This window comes from Nannospalax galili, unplaced genomic scaffold (genome assembly GCF_000622305.1).
Source record: "Nannospalax galili isolate Female #2095 unplaced genomic scaffold, S.galili_v1.0 scaffold423, whole genome shotgun sequence".
NCBI lineage: Eukaryota > Metazoa > Chordata > Mammalia > Rodentia > Spalacidae > Nannospalax > Nannospalax galili.
Genome location: NW_008350949.1, coordinates 690,656 through 712,048, shown reverse-complemented (window position 1 = coordinate 712,048; position 21,393 = coordinate 690,656). Strand labels below are relative to the sequence as shown.

The 21,393-nt window shown below is 40.0% G+C and overlaps 2 protein-coding genes across 4 annotated transcripts in view; one reads left to right on the top strand and one right to left on the bottom strand.

Moving 5' to 3' along the window:
• Gyg1 (glycogenin 1) overlaps positions 1-15,825 on the top strand; it is a 34,827-nt gene extending 19,002 nt beyond the window's left edge. For 2 of the 3 annotated variants that reach the window (XM_008848044.3, XM_017801934.2), the window contains exons 5-7: positions 580-706; positions 12,548-12,764; positions 14,996-15,825. In XM_008848044.3, the coding sequence (XP_008846266.1) occupies positions 580-706; positions 12,548-12,764; positions 14,996-15,169 (518 nt within the window). In that variant the 3' untranslated portion in view covers positions 15,170-15,825. Of the gene's footprint in view, positions 1-579; positions 707-12,547; positions 12,774-14,690; positions 14,742-14,995 lie in introns of all 3 variants that reach the window. The other variant, XM_017801935.2, reaches the window with a different exon arrangement.
• A 2,056-nt stretch (positions 15,826-17,881) lies between these two features.
• The window catches only part of Hltf (helicase like transcription factor), a gene marked incomplete in the record, with an annotated part of 84,646 nt that continues 81,134 nt past the window's right edge, over positions 17,882-21,393 (bottom strand). Inside the window, 1 exon segment of the mRNA XM_008848042.3 lies at positions 17,882-20,116. Within this exon segment, the coding sequence (XP_008846264.1) occupies positions 19,964-20,116 (153 nt within the window).

The following is a 21,393-nucleotide window of genomic DNA, read 5'->3' as shown; positions in this document are numbered from 1 at the left end:
ACAAAGCAGACCCAGGACAGAATCAAACACACAGCACGACAGCCTGACACTTTAGGAATGTGACCCCTTGTCAGCCGCCCTCCCCACGTTCCCCGTCTGCTGTCCACTCCTGCGTTTGTGAAGTACTCCTCAGCAGCCTCAGGTGTGGCTCAGGCACGGCGTCCCCTGGAAGGCCTCCCCCAAGCCATGCCCTATACTTTGCTAGTGCCTGTGCTTTTTTGATTCTCTGTGCTCACCCCTATCTGTGATGATGTTCATTCACCTTTAATTTGCTGGCATCAGTATCTTGTGTCCCACCCAGACCCTTGTGACGATGATGACCATGTGTCTTATTCACCTGGTACAGTGTGTGACATATAGTAGCTATTCATTAAGTATTTACTGAATAAATAAATTAGGAAAAATGGCCATTCACCAGGAAACACACACACACACACACACACACACACACACATCTAGTGGGCATGACATGGAATTCATTATTCAAAAAAATTAGGATGTTGTTTTAAGCTTTATATATATTTCTGTAAATTACTGAACTTACCTACGATTCCTTTTTTGTTTTTGTTTTTCTTTCAGGTGGGGACCAGGGCTTACTGAATACATTTTTTAGCAACTGGGCAACAACAGATATCAGGAAACACCTGCCTTTTATTTATAACCTAAGCAGCATTGCTGTATACTCCTACCTCCCAGCATTTAAAGTGTAAGTGCAAATGGCTTAACTGCGGTTGGGTGCCGTGGAGGCAGGGGAGTGGACTTTAAAGACTCCCGAGTGCTTCACTGACTTTCTGAGGGAAATAATAGTTGGGTGGTTTGAGGAAGCTTTCTCTTGTAAAAAGCATGGCTATGGTTGCCAGAGACTTGATGTTACCCGTTGCTTTATACTTATGCATTTAACTGCCTTTGGGGTCAAGGCTCTTCTCTGTTTCTGGATTGGAACACAGAACATGGGGTCCTCAGATAAGGTGCAAACCTGTCTTCTGTCTCATACTGGCTGCTGAGTTTTAGTTTGCTTCATCTTCACAAGGAGGGTATTACCCAATCCCCTCCCGGGATATTGTGGGGACTAAGCAAGCCCAGGCAGCAGTGTGATATAGTGGTTAAGAGGAGGAGCTCTGCAACTGAATAAACTCAATTCATATCCTGAACTGGCCACTTAACCAGTTGGGTTTAGAAACTGCCTCAGTACCTTCATGGGGTTATTGTGAGCATTGAGAAATATAACTGTGAAAGTGATTAGGAGTCCCACCTATGCTTAGCACTAACTGAAAGATTGTTCATCATTTTGGTTGAGAGTCAGTGTAGTGTTAAAATGTCCCCAAAGCATGGGCTGGAGAGATGGCTCAGTGGTTAAGAGCACTGCCTGCTCCTGCAGAGGACCTGGGTTTGGTTTCCAGCACTTACATGGCAGCTAACAACTGTCCGTAACTCCAGTTTCAGGGACTTCATAGCCTCTTCTGGCTTCCATGGACACTCTACACACGTAGGTGATGTACCTACATACATACATGCAGGGAAAATATTCATTCACATTTAAAAAAAATCCCCAAAGCAAAAAACCAAGAAAACAAAACCAAAAAATGGGGTATATGCCCTCACTCTGTCATTTATCTGCAACATAACTTACAGCTCTGTGCCTCAGTCTCCCCATTTGTAATTTGAGGAGAAAAACAGTACATACTTTGCAGAGTTGCCGAGAGGATGAAGAGAGTTAATGCATGGAAAGTGCTCGGTGGACATCGGCCTTGTGCTGGCTCGTTTTGGTAACATCCTTCCTTGTTTTGCTGAGTCCCTGGTGCAGTTCTAGTTTAGCTAGTACAGCCTCACTGCAGTATTTATCCCACTGCAGAGGCTCAGAGCTGCTCTTGGCCTCTGACTCATTTGTGTTGAACTAAGAAGATGATTCAGACTTCTTGAATGGGGCATGGCTATCAGGTTGACCCTGAGACACAGCGGGAGGCAGTGAGGCCCTTTATGGAGTTGGGCTTGTCTCTGCTGTCTCTGTCTAGCGCGGGCATTCTTGAGTGGCCAGGAACAAAGGGGTTTTACTGCTCATGTTTCATCATCCTAAGTCCTCTCTGGATGTCTTGTAACTCAGTAATGAGCATGCCTTGATTTTTGCGTCAGAAACGTTTCCTTTCCAGTGGTGTTTTTGGACGGACTCTGACCATGGTCAGTTAAGATCCATGAGTATCTTGTACTCTTCCCTCCCCATCCCCTTGGCATGCCTCTGACACAGTGTCAGTGCTTTACCCTTTCCACAGTAAAACAGGCAAACTCTTAAATACCTCAGCTATTCCAAGTAAAGCAAACAGAGCAGAATTCACCATCCAGAGAAGACTATGTTATTTTCGCCTCTCAGTCCTTGGGCTTGTAAAATACAAATCTGTTTTGTGTGAGATTGTGGGCCTGGTTTATTTTAATCCTTACTGCCTCATAACTAGCCCTTGCCAGCTTGAACAGTGTTCCTATAGACCATGATAGCTTGACCCCTCTGGAGCTGAATTTGCCTATAATAGAGCAGTTGCTATAACCTAGCTGACTAAATTAGCTTAACAAGTAAAAAAACCACTAAAGTGCAAAGACTTTTTGATGCCATAACCCGTGCACTGGGTTGTGCAGTGATCAGTCAGGATAAGCATATCAGGAGGCATGCCACGTCTTCCATTCGATTTCAGTCCCCAAACAATGGAGAACCTAGTGTTAAGGAGTCACTGTTTCCCTTCCCTAAGGCTCAGTTTAAATGATTCCCATCTTATTTGCCAACATCAAACACATACCTTTCAGGGACAGCTTGGTTCATTTGAATACTGCTTGTGTTTATTTTAACAAAAAACTTAGGTCTGGGGAAGAAAGAGGAGGATCCTCTGCTAGACCTTCGGTCCCTGTCTTTCAAGAGATCAATTGTTTTATGTGCTCTAAAGGAATTTTCCAGACACGGTGTGAGATCTAAATGATCGGGTGGCTGGAGAGCTTCTTCCTGGCTCAGGGACTTTGGAGAGGTCCTGAATTTGTTACCATTTCTGTAGAGTGTACCGTACATTGGGGGAACTGGGAGCACCTCCATTGGTGAACTATCAGCCAGCCTGTGGGCTGACAGGAGTTAATGCTGCTTTTGTATAGCTCACCCACAGGGGTAAAGGCTCTCCATTTCAGTGACCTGCTCAAAGTCAGGCCTTGTCTCATCCCATTTCCTGCCTGCTTAGGATTGTTGAAACCAGACCAGAGAGCTCATTTTCCCTTCCCTTGCCAGAATATGTTTTTGTTTTTCTTTATAGACATTTTCCCTTACATATGGGAAAGGGATGAAAAGATGACTGTAGTTACATCTCTTTTATGTCTTAATGTAACACATCAAAACTTAGACTAAAGTAGTCTATCATACATAAATACCTGAGCCACTGTTACTAGTCCTTAGAGAGTCCTGCCAGTTTGAAGCCTATGTTCAGTTCAGAAGAGCCTGGTGGTCTCCAAGGCTGAGCAGCTCTGGCACCTGCTGCTTCCCATAGGTCGCCATGGGTAATGGCAGGCAGAAAGGGAGACTGAGGAGTAGTTTAGAGCAAGGGGCTTCACTGGAAAGAGTCAAGAATTTGTCTTGGGAGCTAGAGAGATGGCTCAGCAGTTAAGAACATTTACTGCTCTTTCAGAGGATCCAGATTCAATTCCCAGCACCCACATGGTGGTTAACAACTGTCTATAACTCCAGTTCCAGGGAATCTGACACCCTCTTCTGGTCTCTGTGGGCACGGCATGCACATGGTGCACTTACATACATGCAGGCAAAACATTCATGCATGTAAAATAAAAGTGTAAATTTTTTTTTAGAAAAAGAATTTGTCTCAAAACTGTACATAACCATTTTCCATGAGATCACCAAAGCAGAATTTAGATGTTTCGGAATGTTAAGTCCTGGCTGTCTTAGAACACTGAAGCCTTTTGTTTTGCTTTTTGTGTTTTTCATTTATGTGTATGTATATTTACCTACATGAGTTTATGTGTACCACATGAGCAGGTGTTGATGAAGGCCAGTGGACATCAGATCCTCTGGGAATGGAGTTATAAGTAGTCGCATGCTGTTATGTGGGTGCTGGGAACTAAACCTGGATTCTCTGCAAGAGCAACAAGTGCCCTTGACTGAGAGCCGTCTCTGCAGCCTCACTGAAGCCTTTTACAGATATACTATTTCCACACACATGCACATCAGACACACACTTAAAAACAAGTATACTATTAAATGCAGTTTTAATGGCCTGGTGGAAACCAAACAACAAGCATTTGAGCCATGAAATAGTTTATCTATCTAATGCCTTTCTCTGTATACCATCTGAATAGAATAAGACAAAAAGACTTAATAGCTTTATCACCTATAGTGACTACTCAACCATAGTTTCAGAAAAACAAAAAGTAGTGTATTTTAGAAGGTGCTTTTTAATACAATATAATTTGAGAACTAAAATGTTGGTCTAGTTATTTTAAAGTTAATTTGTAGTATACATTGGAAAACAAGTTATAATTGTGTTTCTAAGTGAAATGTTAATTTGTTTTGCTTAGCATAATGTTTGAGATATAATTGGCTTTTAATGAATAGTACAGCTTTTTAAAAATGTTTTCTCCTTTGGGCATGGTGGCACACACCTTTAATCCCAGACTTGGAAGGCAGACACAGGTGGACCTCTGTAAGTTCAAGATCTACGTAGTCTCAAAAAGACCAAAAAATTTTTCTCCAACTAGAAGGCCTGTTTCATTCATATAGTATAGAATTTGGTTTGTGCAAAGCGCTAGGAAAAAAATCATCAGTGTTTTCAAAGTCACTGGTTTACTGCCATTTTAGATTTCTTTTTCATCCATTAACTGCTAGCTCTTTAGTACAGATCATGCTGTATAAAACATGCCTAAGGCAAAGATAAAGAATTCTCTGTAATGCATCATTACTACTGCAGAAATTAGTCAAACTGACTACAAAGTGTAATTTACAAATAATTCTTTATAATTCTTTCTATATAGATTTTTTATTTTTGTTTGTTGGGGTTTTGAGTTTTTTGTTTTTTTTTTTTTTTTTTGAGTATGGCCCCAGCTGGCCTGAACTATTTAGACCAGGCTACCCCACCCCCAGATCTGCTTGCCTCTGTCTCCTGAGTGCTGAGCCATATAAATATTTTTATTTTACTCTTTTACTTCAGTTTAAATATGACCTGAGACGTAGCATAGAGAAAAATGAGAATTTTTTTTCCCTGTATTTTACTGCTTTAAACTTTTCTGAGGCTAATCACACATTTTTTCAAGGATCTGGCTTATTGACTAAGTCCTTATCAAACATACTTAAAAGCAATCTTTCCCTGAAAGAATCCAAACATATAATGCCCTAAATTCTATTCATTTTTGTTGCTGGCTGATTTTCCCTTGGTCCCGGGGCACCTTGCCTCTTGCTCACCAAGCTGTACCATTCCTACTTCATTTCTTTTCACTGTCCTACGTCTTTACCTAAATCCTAAGTCTGTGGTTGTTTAAGCCACTTTTCCAGCTATTTGTTGACCTACTTATCATTCCTGCACTCAGCACACCTGGAGTGTGTGCAGTGCCACACACTCAGCTCTAATCCACGTGGCAGCAGCTCAGGTGCTCAGCCTCCTGTCCCATGGGAAGCGCCATCATGGGCTGAGTGCTGAGGAATCAAGTGGCGACTGCAGACGCCTTGTTCCTGTTCTGGGCACTGGTGATACCTGTTGGATGTCAGGTGCCCCATTTCTCCATGTGACCTAATCTCTAAGTGTTTATCTCTGGTTCTCTGTACCCCGCCACCCAAGGTCTCGAGCATGCTAAGCAGTCCATTTTGCTATACTCTAAACCACCCTTTAGAGACTGTTCTGGCCATAGGCAAAAAGTATAAGGAACGAGATTTCAGAGACAGAAGTTTGGGTGAAAATTAACATCTGAACTGGAGAAAGGACACAGAAGGAAAAAGTGGGGAGATTAGAAGACATACCTTTCTTTCAAATCTCAGACCTTTATCTGTTCCGTAGATATGTTTCATTTTTACAATGCAGAATTTTCTTATTAAATTCACTTGCCATTGTTTAAAAGTTAGGTGTTAATTCCCAGAACCACAAATAAAATTTAAAGGAATTTCACATAAAACCTAGGCTTTCCAGCTTCCTTTGAAATCAGATATTGGGGGTAGCGAGGAGGCCTCTCAAATATGATGGTTGGGGTTTGTAGGATACTAGAGCTCCATTTCCTGAAGTGGGAAAGACTGGGGGACTAGATGTTCGATGTCTGAAGTTTGGGAGGTCTGTAATCACAGATTATTGAACCCTAAATGAGACCTTTATGCCTTCACCGCTCATGCTCAGAGGACATTGCAAAAGAAGCGACGGAAGGAGCGTGCGTGCTGGAAGAAAGGGAGAAGGCTTATGCAATGGCATCTTCTCTAGACATGCCGCAGGCACTGTAACCAGGAACTCGCAGCAACTGTGCTTACTTGCTTTGGGCTTACACAAGACAGGCTCTGTCAGTGGTCAGTCATGGGTCCCTATCCCTTACTGATGAATTATTGGCTACTGATAGGTTCTGAGAGGGTGGGGAGCCACTGTCTCTAGTTGGGTACCCACGGAGGAGACCACCAGGCCCCAGTGGATAGTTCCAAATCCAAGGCACGGCCCTGATCAATCTCGGTGGGTCATAAGCATAACAAAAATACAGGAATGTGGGAGATTGGGAAGGGGGCTGGACAGAGGAGGAAGAGAGGTAAGAGATGCTGGTGGTGAGTGCAATCACAAGACAATATATACACGTATGAAACTGTAAAATTTAATTTAAAAAAATCAGGTGTCCAGGGAAGAGATCTGAATGAGACAAAACTATGAGAGCTGCCAGTATATAAATATTTATAGCCATGATACAAAATAACGTAACCAAGGTTGAGCCCTGAGGTAGGAAGGTAAGGAGAAAAGGGTAAGAGACCCAGAACAGAAAGGAAATGGGGAACCCATGGAAACATGGTGTTGTAGAAAGCAATACAAAGAAAATGGTCCTAGGTGAAAGGAACAGACCATCTGTGTTAGATGCTGAGAACTGGTCCTGGACACAGCGTGGAAACATCACAGGTGCATCTAGTGGTAAAGAGAGCCAGCTGAAGTTTGTCTAATAGACGTTGTATATATCGACTTCTTCTGAGGCCCCTGCTTCAAAGAGGAACAGAAAAAGGAGATGGTGGCTGGGTGGAACAGGGTTGTAGTGATTGTTCTGTAAAGAAAGCAGGAATTATGGCATATTTTTTTTTATCAGCAAGAATGGCATCCAGAGGGGCGACATGGATAATGCAGAGAACTGAGGGATGCGAGTGATGTTGAGTAGATGAAAGGGGTGGGATCTAGTGTGTAAGTGGGGATGGTGGCTCAGTAGGGAGCCAGGACAGTTCACCTTTAGAAACATGAGGACAAGCAGAATACACAGGTGTGCAGGTGCATGTGCGTATAGATGAATGCTGGCAGGTGGGTACACGTTTTGGTTGAGTGAATAATTGAGCCATCAGCCAGCAGAGGCAAAGTATGACTTGGTACCCTAGAAGAGCCTTCCTCCTGTCCTGGCATTGAGTCTTTCCCTGACCTACTTGTTGAAGAGAAGCCAGCTAGGGGCAATGTAATTGACTGGGCTCTTCTAGGTTTGTCTTATTGAGAGCTGATGTTCCATCTTCTAGGGCACTATTGGGAGGATTCACTTGCAGGGCAAGGAATTATTAGCTGGTCATATTGTTTGTGGCTGTGAAGCAGCTGAGGATGGGCCAGGACTGCTGTGTCCCACAGCCCCTTCCCTTGGCACACCTCTCCTCTACAGGATTAACTACACCTCTTGGGCATGCAGGTGTTTGTTTTTGAGACTCAGTCTTATACTGTAGGTCAGAATAGCCTTGAACTCACTATGTAGTCCACACTGCCCTCAAACTTGTGTCTTATTCTAGACTCCTCAAGGGCTGAGCATGAGCTCCTGACTTAAATTGTGGATGGTTCGAGAGAAGGGTTTTGGTGAGAATGGACAGGTGGTCTGTTTGTGGGGAAAGAGTTGTTGTGCAGCTGAGTTCTCAAGTGTGAGCCTGAAAAGGTCCGAGTGAGCAGTGAGACAGAGTATGAGCCACTGGAGTGGGCAAGAGGATGCTTGGCATCACTGTCATGTTTCCAGGAGAAATGGCATGCAAGTAGCACATTCACTTTCTTGGTATGTAACTGAACATTGCACATAAAAAATGCAGTGAGAACTTAAATTGCTCCTAGGTGTACTCTCCTGGGCTAGTTGCTTTCTGTCCTAAACAGCTCCGTAGCCTTATCCACGTTACCAGCTACTAAACTAGTCATGAAAATTCTATCTGATCTTCTGGTAACATTAGGTCACAGGGATTATTTCAACAGCTAACATAAGCAGTATTATTGCTGGCTTAGGGTCAAACTATGTCTTGTGATCTGGATGACTCTTTAGATATTCTATCAAGTTAAAATTAGAACATTTATTTTAAGAAATGTATGCAAGCTGAGACAAATCCCCCTTGCTGGGTCAGAATGAATGGCTCTTGGTAATTTATGGACAATTGTGATAGGTACCAAACCTTACAAAAAGTTCCTGGCTGATAATTTGGTAGATAAATCTGGGGTACATCAGTGAGCCTTCTGGCTATTTTTGTTCTAAGTAAAAGTCAGTTGAGCTTTGTATTCTGACACGTCCCTTTCCTACCCACTGGTTATTTTTTTTTCAGTCAGGTGGTTTATATTCTGATACCTACTTAATACTTTTAGTGGAAGACACAACACAGAATACCCTGGCTCACCTTTCTGCATGCCGCGCACTCAAATTTGAAGGACTAAGGATGACCTTGCCCCTACTTATTTTGATGTGATTCTCTTGGACTTCCTCAAATTACTGAAGGGTGAATTAAAATGATGGAAAATGATTTTTAAAATCATTCATCGGGGACCACAATGCAAGCATGAGAAATTACCTGAAACTTGTATCCAAATTAATTGAAAGATACAAAGAACAGATTAGTGTTTGAGACTTTCTGCTCATATTTTTGTGTGCAATGCGTTATGATGAAACACTATAGAATAAATGCTTTAGGCTCCTTTGCTGTTGAGTTGGTATATTGTAATTTAGTTGAAGAAACACCTAAACTTTGTGGCAAAGTACCCCTTATAGCAAACCAAGATGGCTCTACATGATTTCCAGGAACATTCTCTGATGACTGCCTTACATAAAACTCCAAGTTTATCTCACTTCCATCCCACCTTCCTATCTGTCCCTCAGTCAACTCTCCTCATAGCCACTGCCTTTCCAACTCCTCCTGCCCTCCTGTCACCCATCAGGGACCCTTGGTCTGACACAGACTACCTGTGTTTAGACCAGACCAGGCTGCTCTTCTTAGAAAGAGCCCCTACTATGTGTTTTCTTTCTCTTGCTCCCCACTAGTGTCCATTTGTATAAATGTTATGTGGCAGCTCATCTAAATACTAAAGCATCCAGGAATCCTCATTCCTTACTGGACAGAAACAGGGCTGACCGCAGCCTGAACTGAACATCTTGGCCGAAGCCTCTGCCCGAGCTCTGTGTGCCCTCGTGTCACTTTTACCCTCGTCTACACTGTTCACACTTAGTCTTCACTAGCCATTTCTGCTCTGCCCGTAAATAATCTACTAAATTAGCTTTTAGGAAAGTCACTCGAAGCCTACATTTTGTTTTGTTCTGTTGCAGAAATCTGGGGTCACGGTGCGGCGCCTTGTACCCAAGAAGTTCCTTGCCTGAGGGCAGAAATGGCATCTCACACATACCCAGAGCCCCTTAAGATCTTAGTGTCTACCCCAAACAAGTTTATCAAAGAATTTCCTAAGACTGCTTTGTCATAAAAGGACTATTCAATGGATTCAGGGTTTTGTTTTTGCTTTGTTAGGGTAGGACAGTAAGATATTTCAAAGGAGAAAGATCCTTTCTTTCATCACAAAAGATATTAACAATTTAGGGTTAAAGAATGTTGAAATGTGGATTCATGAATGTGGAGCCCAAGTCCTGAGCCACAGTGAAATGCATGCTGTGGACTGTCTCCAAATGGCATGTTGTGAACATTCTGGAGGAGGGCTATGGGCCACATGGGAAGATACCTCCCTGGCGTGAGACCTGCCATCCTTATATGCACTATCCTGGCATGATTTAGATACTGTGGGGATGAGGCACTGCCTATGACCACCCCAATACACACGTGCACATGCATCAGATCACAGACAGGTTCTCTCACCAGCACTGAAACACTTGAAGATGGTTGCTTGAATTCTGCCCATCTTTCCCAAGCACTATTTCATCTCCACTTCCTGCAAAGTCCTCTGAAAATCCCACCTATGCTGCTTTAGAATTCTCATAGTTCTAAATGTCAGCATGGCCTTGGTGGCACTAACTTGCTTCTCTGCTTGCACCAATGACTTATTTTTATGCATATGACCTGTCTTCCTGCATGGACAAAAGCTTCTTTGGGACACACACCGAATGGACACAGTGCCTAAGATGCAACAGTTGCCCATGCAGTTAACAGCACTATCTGTGTACAAATTAGGACATTATGATTTCTATCCTTGTGAGGAAAGGGAGGGAAGGAAGTCAAGATGGGAGAGAAAGAACATGTTTAAAATACAGAGCTTGGGGATATCAGGTATTCATCTTCAGAAGAAACTGGAGTAAACAGCCTTGGAAAGGAAGTTTACTTTTCAGCTTTATCTTTCATAATTTGAGTTGCGGCTACCCTCACAGGACAGTAAGCTCAGGCCTTAGGCAAAACTGCCAAATCCCATCTGTGCCACTTAATACTTTTATGGCCTTGAACAACTGTCTTCTTGGCTTCATTTAACATGTTAATTGAAGCCCACCTAGTAGGAATATTATTCTCAGCAATGTCCTTACAAAATCTGAACCTAGCAGAGTGAATTCCAAGATGATAGCTACGTAGCAGGTTCCTAACATTACAAAACCAGGAGATAGGAGATATTATATAGTCTATATTATTTGGCCTGTACATCACATCATGCTGAAAATATGCTGAATGCCCATAGAAAAAATCATCAGGTTTACCGTTGAGCCAGTACTGAGGATCCACACTCCAGTTTACCTTTGTCTTTACGCATCGCCGCCTCTCTGCTGTGACTGGGGACACATGGTTGTGTGCGCAGGTGCTCACCCATTTGTCAGAATTCTGCATAGCTGTCCTGACCCTATCTACTGCAGAAGCTTGAAGTCATACCCTTCTGTCTTGACACCTCTGTCCTGTAATGTGCGTTTGTGAGCTCTCAGGGCTCCTAGCTTCCTCATGTTGCTCTTGCATTCACTTTCACTGTTTCTCACTATGTAGTCCTGGCTTGCCTGACTGGAACTAGGTAGACTAGCCTGGCCTTGAATTCACAGAGACCCACCTGCTTCTGCCCCCTGAGTGCTTCTTTCAAGGCATGCACCACCACACTTGGCTTTATTTTTTAATTATATGTATCTGTCCGTATGTGACTTTGTGCATGAATCCTGTGACCGCAGAAAGCAGAAGTGTGTTGAATCCACTGGAGCTGGAGTTACAGGTGGTTGTGAGTCACCCAGTATGGGAACTCACAACTAAACTCGGGTCCTTTGCAAGAGCAGTACATGTTCTTAACCAGAGCAAATCTCTCCAGCCCCTAACTGCAGTGTTTTAAAAAGACCTAACCACTCAAGTTAAGAGGGAAAATAGCATAGTAGGGTAACTGTAGCTAATGATTTAAAGTTTTCACCAGAAAGAAATACAGGATTATACCTTGATTTAAATATTATGCAATATGTATTGAAATATCACATTACCCAGTAAGCACGTATTTACTATATTTTACTTCTTGGTGGTCAGCAAGACTAGCTCTGATTCTGTCTAGATGAAACTGGAAGTAGGCCACAGATTTGACAGATAGCTCATTTCCAATTCCTTTGGCTACACAAAGCATGAGTCTGCTGGCTGTAGTTTTAACTTCTCAGAGGGTGAACCAACCAGGTGTTTGAAAGGTAATTATATTTTAGCCCTCCTTTGGCAAACTAATGTTAACATCAGGTGGGAAAATGTACCCTCTGTGGAGGATGGGAGGAGCGTGTACTTACTGCTCAGTAACTCCACCTGTCTGGCTTGACTGTTGACACAGTGCTGCTGTTCTGACATTGTGATGTCTGGCACTGCACATGTAGCAAGTTTCTTTAGGGAATGCGCCTAAGAGCCTAGCTTATGTATGGGTGGTAGAGCATGGGTATTTTCAACTTTACTGGGTAATAACCAATGTTTTCTGAGTAGCAAATTTGTTTCAATTGTACTGAACCACAGCTGCTTTTTAATTTTTATGTGTATTTACCCACAAATGAGTAGTTTCAAAAGTGCCTTCTAGCTTTACAGCGAAGTCAGTTTTCTTTCCAGCTGTTACTGTACGGTGAGAAGTGCACAGCTAACACTACACAGTAACCGCTGACCTGTTACCGCTCAGAACCCACAGACCCTTTAAACGTGTTCACTCGGCAGGTTTGGTGGAAGTGCCAAAGTTGTTCACTTCCTGGGACGGATCAAACCATGGAGTTATACTTACGATCCCCAGACAAAAAGTGCCAGAAGTGAATCCCAGGGTCCCACCATGACTCAGCCGGAGTTCCTGGACCTGTGGTGGGACATCTTTGCCACCAGTGTCTTACCACTGCTTCAACAATTTGGTCTCATCAAAGACACCTGCTCACATCTAACGGTGGGTTCTGTTTCTATGTACTTTTATTTCACAAAATTTAGTGTTGCACTTTAAAAAAACTTGGCATATCAACAGAGTTCAGCAATGTTTAGTAGTATTTTATTTAAATAGATAAAATTATGTAGAAAAAAGCAACACCACTCAGAGCTTAGAAATAACCCCACAGAAATAGCAAAAGTAGACTGTGTGGCAAGTTTCATTAAATCTGAGAACATTATGTTTTTAGAGGTTTTCTATATATATCCATGCACTGTATAACTATAAAATCCTTAGTTGATCATAAAAAGACGCAGCGATTATCCCTAATGCAGTAAATCTATGAGAATACCCGGACTTGGGACGTAGCTTTGTAGTCGAATGCTTATGTGCAAGGCCCTGGGATCCACCTCTAGATGGGGTAGGAGAGGATAATCCTCCATTTAAGGTGTAGAAATTCCAAACACTTAAATATATCTATTTTATATTTGTCATCTGCTTAGAAAAATGAGTTTTATGTGAAAAATCAGTCATATGAATACATAATAAATACTCCAGGACTCTTTCAGATTTCCTGTTTTTGTGGTCCTAAGATCTTGAAAAGAAGCCCCTTTGTGGGGGGCAGATGACAGGACAGCATTTAAAGTATCAACCTTCATTAGCATGTTTTCTGATTTTAAAGGTACTTTTCTGAGGTTTGTCCTACATGGTGAACTGGAAGACGATGAAGAATGTTCTTTTACATATTAAGATACACAGAACAAACGGAGTAAATTATTCAGTAGTACCCAAAATACAGTCATGAGAAAGGGAAAAGTAGCATTGTTCCCGTTCGGTACTTTATCGGGATCGTGAAAACACACTGTACAGCACACAGAGCAGTGCCTGGCAATATAGTAAGTCCTCAGTAGGACTCCGCTTGTCTCAAACAATTACTCCATCAAATATATCTCCTTTATAGAGAATCCTAAGGCTTAAAAAATCATGTGACTTGTTTTGTTATATAACAGATTACCGTTACAGAACTGAGCCTCAAATCCAGGTCTGAAAGATAATCCTTATGAAAATCTGAGATGGACCTTCCTAAAACATCTCTCTATAGCCCCAAATTAAGTATAACACTTTTACTCCAGGGGAAGGGAGAATTAATTTTTAAATTAAATGTTCAACTATCTCGTTAGCTCCAGTATACCTAGCTCAGCCTCAGGGATCTATCTTTCTCTTAAGTTCACTATAAATTCAAGTTCCTGTATAGAAGTAGAAGACTATAGCAGATCATCTCTATCATACCTGTTGCAAGGAAGGCAAAGGCAGGCTTGATCTAATGTCAGATTTCCTTGTATTGCCTGGGCTGTAACATCCTATACCTAAAGTCCTTGGAGCTTCAATATATTTAAATACATACCAATAAAAACAGGTATAGAAGGTGTTCTGCCACTCTTTTTAATACATTCTTTCCTCCTCTAGGAAGATTCCAGTACTTACTAATCTTAGAGGTTTTGAAAGACAGCATTGGTATTCTTGTATAATACACATGAAGTTGATTGCCTAGCCATATGTAGTGAGAATCAAAATTAACACAGAGTAGGTCTGCTGCGTATACTATGCTTTCCGCAAGAGCTGAGAATTATAAATCAAGGCGAAGATGGGAAACAGAAACAATTGTTTAAAACTAACCAAATTAACAGAAGCTACTAGATGCTACTTGCAATCCAAATGAAAGCTTGGACAGAAAAAAATGGTACAGCCTCAAACCACTTAGCTTTCCTTATATAACATGACTTGAGTGTGCATTGTCCCTCTTTGGGTAAGTAGTTTGAGAAGCACAGCACCTGAGCTATTGCTTTGTTTAAGTTCTCAACCTTTCCAAGCCCACACGGATTACGAATTTATCATGAGACGTGTGTTCCCCTGTCATCCATCTTACGCTTTCTACTGAACTGTTTGCAGCTTTCAGACTTGGCCTATACACTGGCTTTCTCTTGTGGCTTCTGTAGAAAGGTATGCAGAACTTAAACACCCTGATTGCTTTGTTCTCCCAATGTTTTCACTGAGTCAAGAAGTCTTCATTTTTTAGGGAAAAAAAATCATATAGCCTTTGTAGTTTTGTGTCTTTTCTGTTCGTTTCATGTAATGCTTTTCAGTTTTTTGCATGATGATTCATTTTCGCTTTTCTCATGTACAATTTACTGCATTCTTTAAGTTCTTCAGATTTTCAGGTCTTAAGGTGCCTCTGATGATACTCTCTTTTCTAGGAACATGTCTCAGGAGCCATGTCACACCTGTCCCTTGGGGAGGTCCCAGCTACACCACAACCTTTTGTGTCCTCAGAAGAACGGAAGGAACGGTGGGAACAGGGCCAGGCTGATTACATGGGAGCAGATTCTTTTGATAATATCAAGAGGAAACTTGACACTTACCTCCAGTAGAAGCACTGCCATTTTCCTGTGGACATACCCACTTCTTAGGCACTTGTTTCTGATAGTATGTAGAGCTGGTTGAAAAGTCCTTCAGTTGTTAAAGAGGCTTTCACTAAAACTCATCACAAGAGGGTCTATGGCAGGACAGTAGGTGAGAAATGAGCAAAAGTTGTGAGGTACTAATTCTGTTACATGGACAGTGGTTTGTTTGTTTGTTTTTAACCCTAGGCTTAATTACCCAATGTTTCAGAAACTTAATTCTGCCAATTACCAACATACATGGGAAAGGAGGCCCAATGTTAAGCTATTGAGATGGCTGTATCAACTTAGTGTTATAGAACTGGTCTCCAAATCTATTTCCCTTCAAAAAAAGACATGACGTTGTCCCTTCCTTGCTTGTTACCCTTCACCAGACCTGCAGTTTACAGTTGTCCAAGCGCTGTCAGAGGGCTAATTCTGTCTTCAGAGAACAGCAGCCTTTCATACACTGTGGAACGATTCGTAAACATACCTACTAGTCTTAGTTTACCAGTCTTCTATGCACCATGACGACAGCATGCTGAATTGCTTTTTTTCAGTTCTGTCTACTTGAAAACTGCAGTGTGTCATCTGACGGTTACCTGCAGTAACACACTGTGTAAAAAATAAAAGACTTATTGACAGATCTTGGTTGTTTAATTAAGTACTCCCTTATCTCACCCCTTGAAAAAAAAAATCAGTAATTTTTCAAAATTTGTTGTTTCAAAAATATGTTAAAGCTTCACACATTTCAAAAACATATGAAGCTTCACACAGGTACATACTTTAAAAATTGTTACTTAAGAGATTTAAACCCACTATTCTTCAGGAGTTGTGATCGATGGAGCAAAGTGAGATCAGAGTCAATCTGTCATCTAGTCGTCACATACTCAGTGAGTACTCAGCAAGACTGCTGAAGCCTTAAAGTTAACAGGCTCACTGTCACTCTGAATATAGTCAGTCAGCTTTCAGAATTTTCAGTCTGTCAGCTTTCAGAATTATCAGTCAGTACTGGACCCAATGCTTTCTACTATTTTATCCCAAACAATACAAATAAAAATTTATTTAACTTAGCCAGGTGTGGTGGCACAGGCCTTTGATCCCAACATTTGTGAGGCAGAGGCAGGCAGATCTCTTGAGGCCAGCCTGGTCTACATAGTGAGCTCTAGGCTAGCTGGGGCTATAGGGAGACTGTGTCTCAAAAAGACCAAAAATAAAATTCATTAAACTTAGAGGTGAATGAATCTACGGATTTATTCAGTAACCCTAAATACCAGTGACCCAGGCAGGGCGCCAAAAGGAATAAATCTAGGCCGCATGGGACAGCGAGCTACAGCGCAGGGTGAGGTCAAAAACAATCTTCTAAAACTAAAACAAGCTATCACAAATAATTCTGCTGAAGAAAACAGAATATGAATAGAAACAAACAAGACTTAATTGGATACAAGCTGCAATGGCTTTGTGACCCTGCCTTTATGGTCGCCTTTTCTATACTATCCCATGGCTTACCTGGATCATTCCAATTCAGTATAGATCAAAGAGTACACAAGGGCTTGGATACCTACAGACAAGAATGACTGGGAAAATACCTCAGAGGCTGGCTACAAAAGCACCAGAACATAAGGATTTATTTTAGATTATAAAATTTTAGTGATAAAACGACTTTCAGAAATAAAAATTCCTTGGACGGGTAGATAATGAATTCCTATGATCTTCCAGTACATGAAACATTTACCAAAGATTTAAGTGCCTCCATGTGTCAGATGCTCTAATAGCTACAAAGACTTCTAGATTATTTTAGCTTCTTTTTGGTTGAGATAAACAGAATCCCATCTTATTTTTGTGGCCAAGCAATATGTAATCTAAAGTATGTAAGAAACAGTAATACTGAAAATATTTTTAAATTAGAAAAGATTCAAAAACATCAAATTTTGGGAAAGGAAAATCAACGTTGTATCATTCTTGATTGTATTTACTAGCTTTTGTTCCCTATTTTTAACAGCATAACAAATAAAATTCAAGGTGAAAAAGCTTACATAATGTTTAGATTTTTATGTAATGAGAATTTGGTGAAAGCTATTAAAACTTTTAGAATTAGAAACGGTGAGGTTACCACAGAACATAAGGTACGTCAGACTATATGGCTGTAATGTCACCCAGCATTAGAATTAGAATCGGTGAGGTCACCATAGAACATAAAGGTATGTCAGACCATATGGCTGCAATGTCATCCAGCAGCTAACATTTCTTTTTCTTCCTTGATCTTTCAAAGGTGCCTTAACTGAAGTACCAACGTTTCCATGCAAAGCCACACAATTAAACTGAAAAAAATCTTTCAAAATCTTTTCTAGGCAGCTCAAAATACAAAAATTCCCACAAAAACCTGAAAGCTTAGAGTAAGAGATAAAAGGACCTCTAAGGAGACGATCAATATACTCTGATGTTTTCACCCCTGTGAACAATGGTGCTCACCAGTAATAAACTACGTAGGGCTATTTTCTATTTAGTACATACAGTTACTATCACAACTTTTGTTCTTAAGATGAAGAAATTAAACACAACACAATGTTTTCGACCAAGGTATTTTAAATAAGCTTTAAATATACATACACTAATTTCGAAAAAGAAGTGGTCTACATACTAAGTGCCAGGTTAGTTGGGGCTACAGTGAGACCCTGTCTCGAAAAGATGAGAGCAAGAGGGAATTGTTAGAATATTTTAATATGATTCAATAAAAAACTGTTCAACATAAACATCTTTACAGACATGAGATTTGATGATTTCTGTTTAAATATAGTCACCAAATTATGACACCAAGGAAGATAACATATTTTTGAGGTTTTTATTTTTAAATTTAAAGCAAAATTCAGTCTGAAACACAAAATTCAGTTTGAACCATAACTGGAAACACAGTGTTTTCAGTGTATTTGTAAGCTACTATTCTATGCAGCAATAAAACAGAATTAACAGCATAGCATAATGTGAAGTTTTTTCATTCCAATGGCTTGTATGTCTTAGGATAAACTGACTTTTTAATTTAACACCATTTGATATGCTACAAAAACAAAAAGGTATTTTCTAAATCACTTGACAAACGATACGTGTTGTAAAGCCAACTCTCTCATGGTTTGGGTAAGAAGGAAACTGCCTTCAATTACAGTGAGTTTGAAAGGGTTTACACCTTTGTGATTGAGAAGACTGTGCTACATTTTTTGTTTTGTCCAAAATCTGTTTATACTTTTATCTCAATGGAGTATGGGTACCTACATAACTATAATACCATATTTAATGGGAGTTCAATCAATCTGTTTTGTGTGAACTACATGGTAACATTTTCCCCAGGGCTCCTAATCCTAGCAGGCCAGTCCCAATTTATTCCACTTTCATCTGTAGAAAAGTCTTGATGAAAACTAATCCCTGTCTCACCTTCTGAGAAACAGTATTGGGAAGATTCTTGTAAGCTTATCTGCTGTTCCCTTAGAACAAGAACAGGTTGGAGAGGACTTAGTGGGTAAGATATCTGGCACATACCTTAGATGGGTACCTTATAACAATGCTGTTTCTAAGCTCTTTCAGGCAAGTCTCTTCTAAAGTAAACAGGAAATCTCAAATGTTCTTCTGTCTGTCATACAGCATGAACCCTTTCTTACTACTACTATGGATTACAAAGGAAAATCCCTCAGGGAAATGAAACCACTGATGACCTCCCCTGATTGCTTATTAGTTTTAAATATGACCCCAAAAGTCATCTATACTGTGGCAAATAGTTTTCTTATTAACAAAAAAAGGGTAAAGGAAAATCCAAAATTCTGATTCTAAACATACATGAATTTTTATACTCAGGATTAAGATGTTCTTTAGAGTTGAAATGACTTTGGAAGTCATCAGCTCAGCTTCCATCCAATTTACCACCTCTCACATATAGTAGTAGTCCTCTGAATTATAAAAATTTATAGTTACTTCCCAAAAACCTACATAAATAAAAAGTATTTATAGAAATATCTATTTAAATTTCATAATTTAAGCATTCAAATCAAATTGGGTAGGTCTGGTTTCCTCGCCCCTACAGACTGTATTTACACCCTGTGTTAATATCATTACATTTAAATAATGTAGTACCACCTGACTAAAATGGACAAACAATGCTGATACGGTCCCTAATATTTTTGTGAAGATAGAATTCAAGTAGCATCTAAATTATCTCTCAATGAAGCTACAAAAAAAATTGTAAGTAACTTGATCACCTGAACTTTGGTCTCTCATTTAACGTTTGGTTTTGGAATGCAAATAAGTTTTTGAAAGTCCAATAAAGTCAATCTCTCTTAATAGTCTGCATATATGTTTGTTAATGATTTATAAGGCCTACAGATCCACTGAATCATAAATCAGAGGCTTTGGAAAATAACCAAGTATTTCCAAAATAGAAAAAAAAAAAAAAAAACAAAAAAACTATTGGTCAAAAGTATAAAAGCTTTGACCTTAGTTGAAGTATGAAAAAGCTGAGTACTTAGAAGATATATGAAAATACTCAGCACAGATACTATGAAAAGTTGAATAACTTTCCCAAAGAACTTATTTTAGGCCACAGTGTACAATGGAGCTTTATTGCTATCTGAAGTATCATTAAAAATAGGTTCATAATAGAGGAGATTTTGTGTAACACCTCTTTACTAATATAAAATATGTCCCTTTTAGAAGGAATACTCTTTACATTTCGCTCTTAAATGCGTCTCAAATCCAAAACTTAGGTATCTGATCAAGCTGACCTCACAGAAGTCCCCCAAGTTACAGGTCAATTAAAGTTCTGATCTCATTGATTTTCGCTTGCTTCATGTCATTAGCATCGGTTTTTTTGGTTCCAAAAGCTCCGGCTGCAAGTTCTCTTTTTGTGTTTTGTATTTTCAACATATTTTCTTCAACAGAATCCTTCACAATGAACTTTAAAAAGAAAAGAGAAGTTGGTTAAGCATTTTTCAGGTAACAATAAAATTTTTTAATCTTTAAAAAATGCTCTACTAGTCGGGCGTGGTGGTGCACACCTTTAATCCCAGCACTTGGGAGGCAGAGGCAGGCGGATCTCTGTGCGTTCAAGGCCAGCCTGGTCTACATAGTGAGTTCCAGGACAGCTGGGGCTACAGGGAGACCCTGTCTCAAAAAGACCAAAAAAAAAAAAAAAGGAAAAAAAAGCTCTACTAAGAAAAACTTACTTCTGAGATCTATGAAGGACAAATATGCTAAAATTACATTGTCCACTAAAATCAGAAAAAAATTGAGACATGATGAAAAAGGTAATATATTATCACCACTAAAGGAATTTGTATTTTTACAAGCATTACATTTCAAAAATGAGATAATATGTTTTAATTCCTCTCTTTTTCTCAATATACAGTGAGGATATTTAGAACATATTATACTTGAGCTGAGCATTGCTTCCCTTCCTCATAGAATATTAGCAAAATGAATTTAACATTCTATTAAATGAGTCAAATAAGACTTTCCAAATATGAAACCCTTTTTTAAAAACCAGAGAGTTCAATGTCACCTTCTTAAGACATGTTTAAGAAGTACTTGATAAAATTTAACATTTCTTACAAGATTTTTGAAAATATTAACAAAAAAACAGTAATCTAGGAATAAAAGTCATGTCCAAACCTTACTAAGGATTTTTACCAGAAACTTCCTAAGGAAACATTTAATGTGAAATAATAAAAGTATTCCCCCAAAAACTATAAAAAGTTTTAATTACTGAAATAAAAGTTGTACTATAAACCTTTATTGAAATACAAAAGATCTATACAAACATACTATATGTTACTGTATGGAAATACTGCTAGAGATGACAGCTCTCATATAAATTTAGTAAATCTAAGCGATATAGTTCTTTTTTTTGGTCTTTTTGAGACAGGGTCTCCCTATAGCCCCAGCTGCCTGGAACTTGCTATGTATGCCTGACTGGCCTCTACCTCACAGAAATCCACCTGCCTCTGCCTCCCAAGTGCTGGGATTAAAGGCATGCACTAACATTCTGTACATCCATTCTTATAGCACTAACAAAAATTGAGGGCTCCTACACTAAAATAATAATGGCATGCTTGGCACCTTCATTTACATTGACAGTCCCATCATCAGTGAAAAAGACTGATTATACTATAAATTATACACTGAATTACATTGTGGTGTATGTTAGAAAAGCTCAACAACTACAGTTTTATATA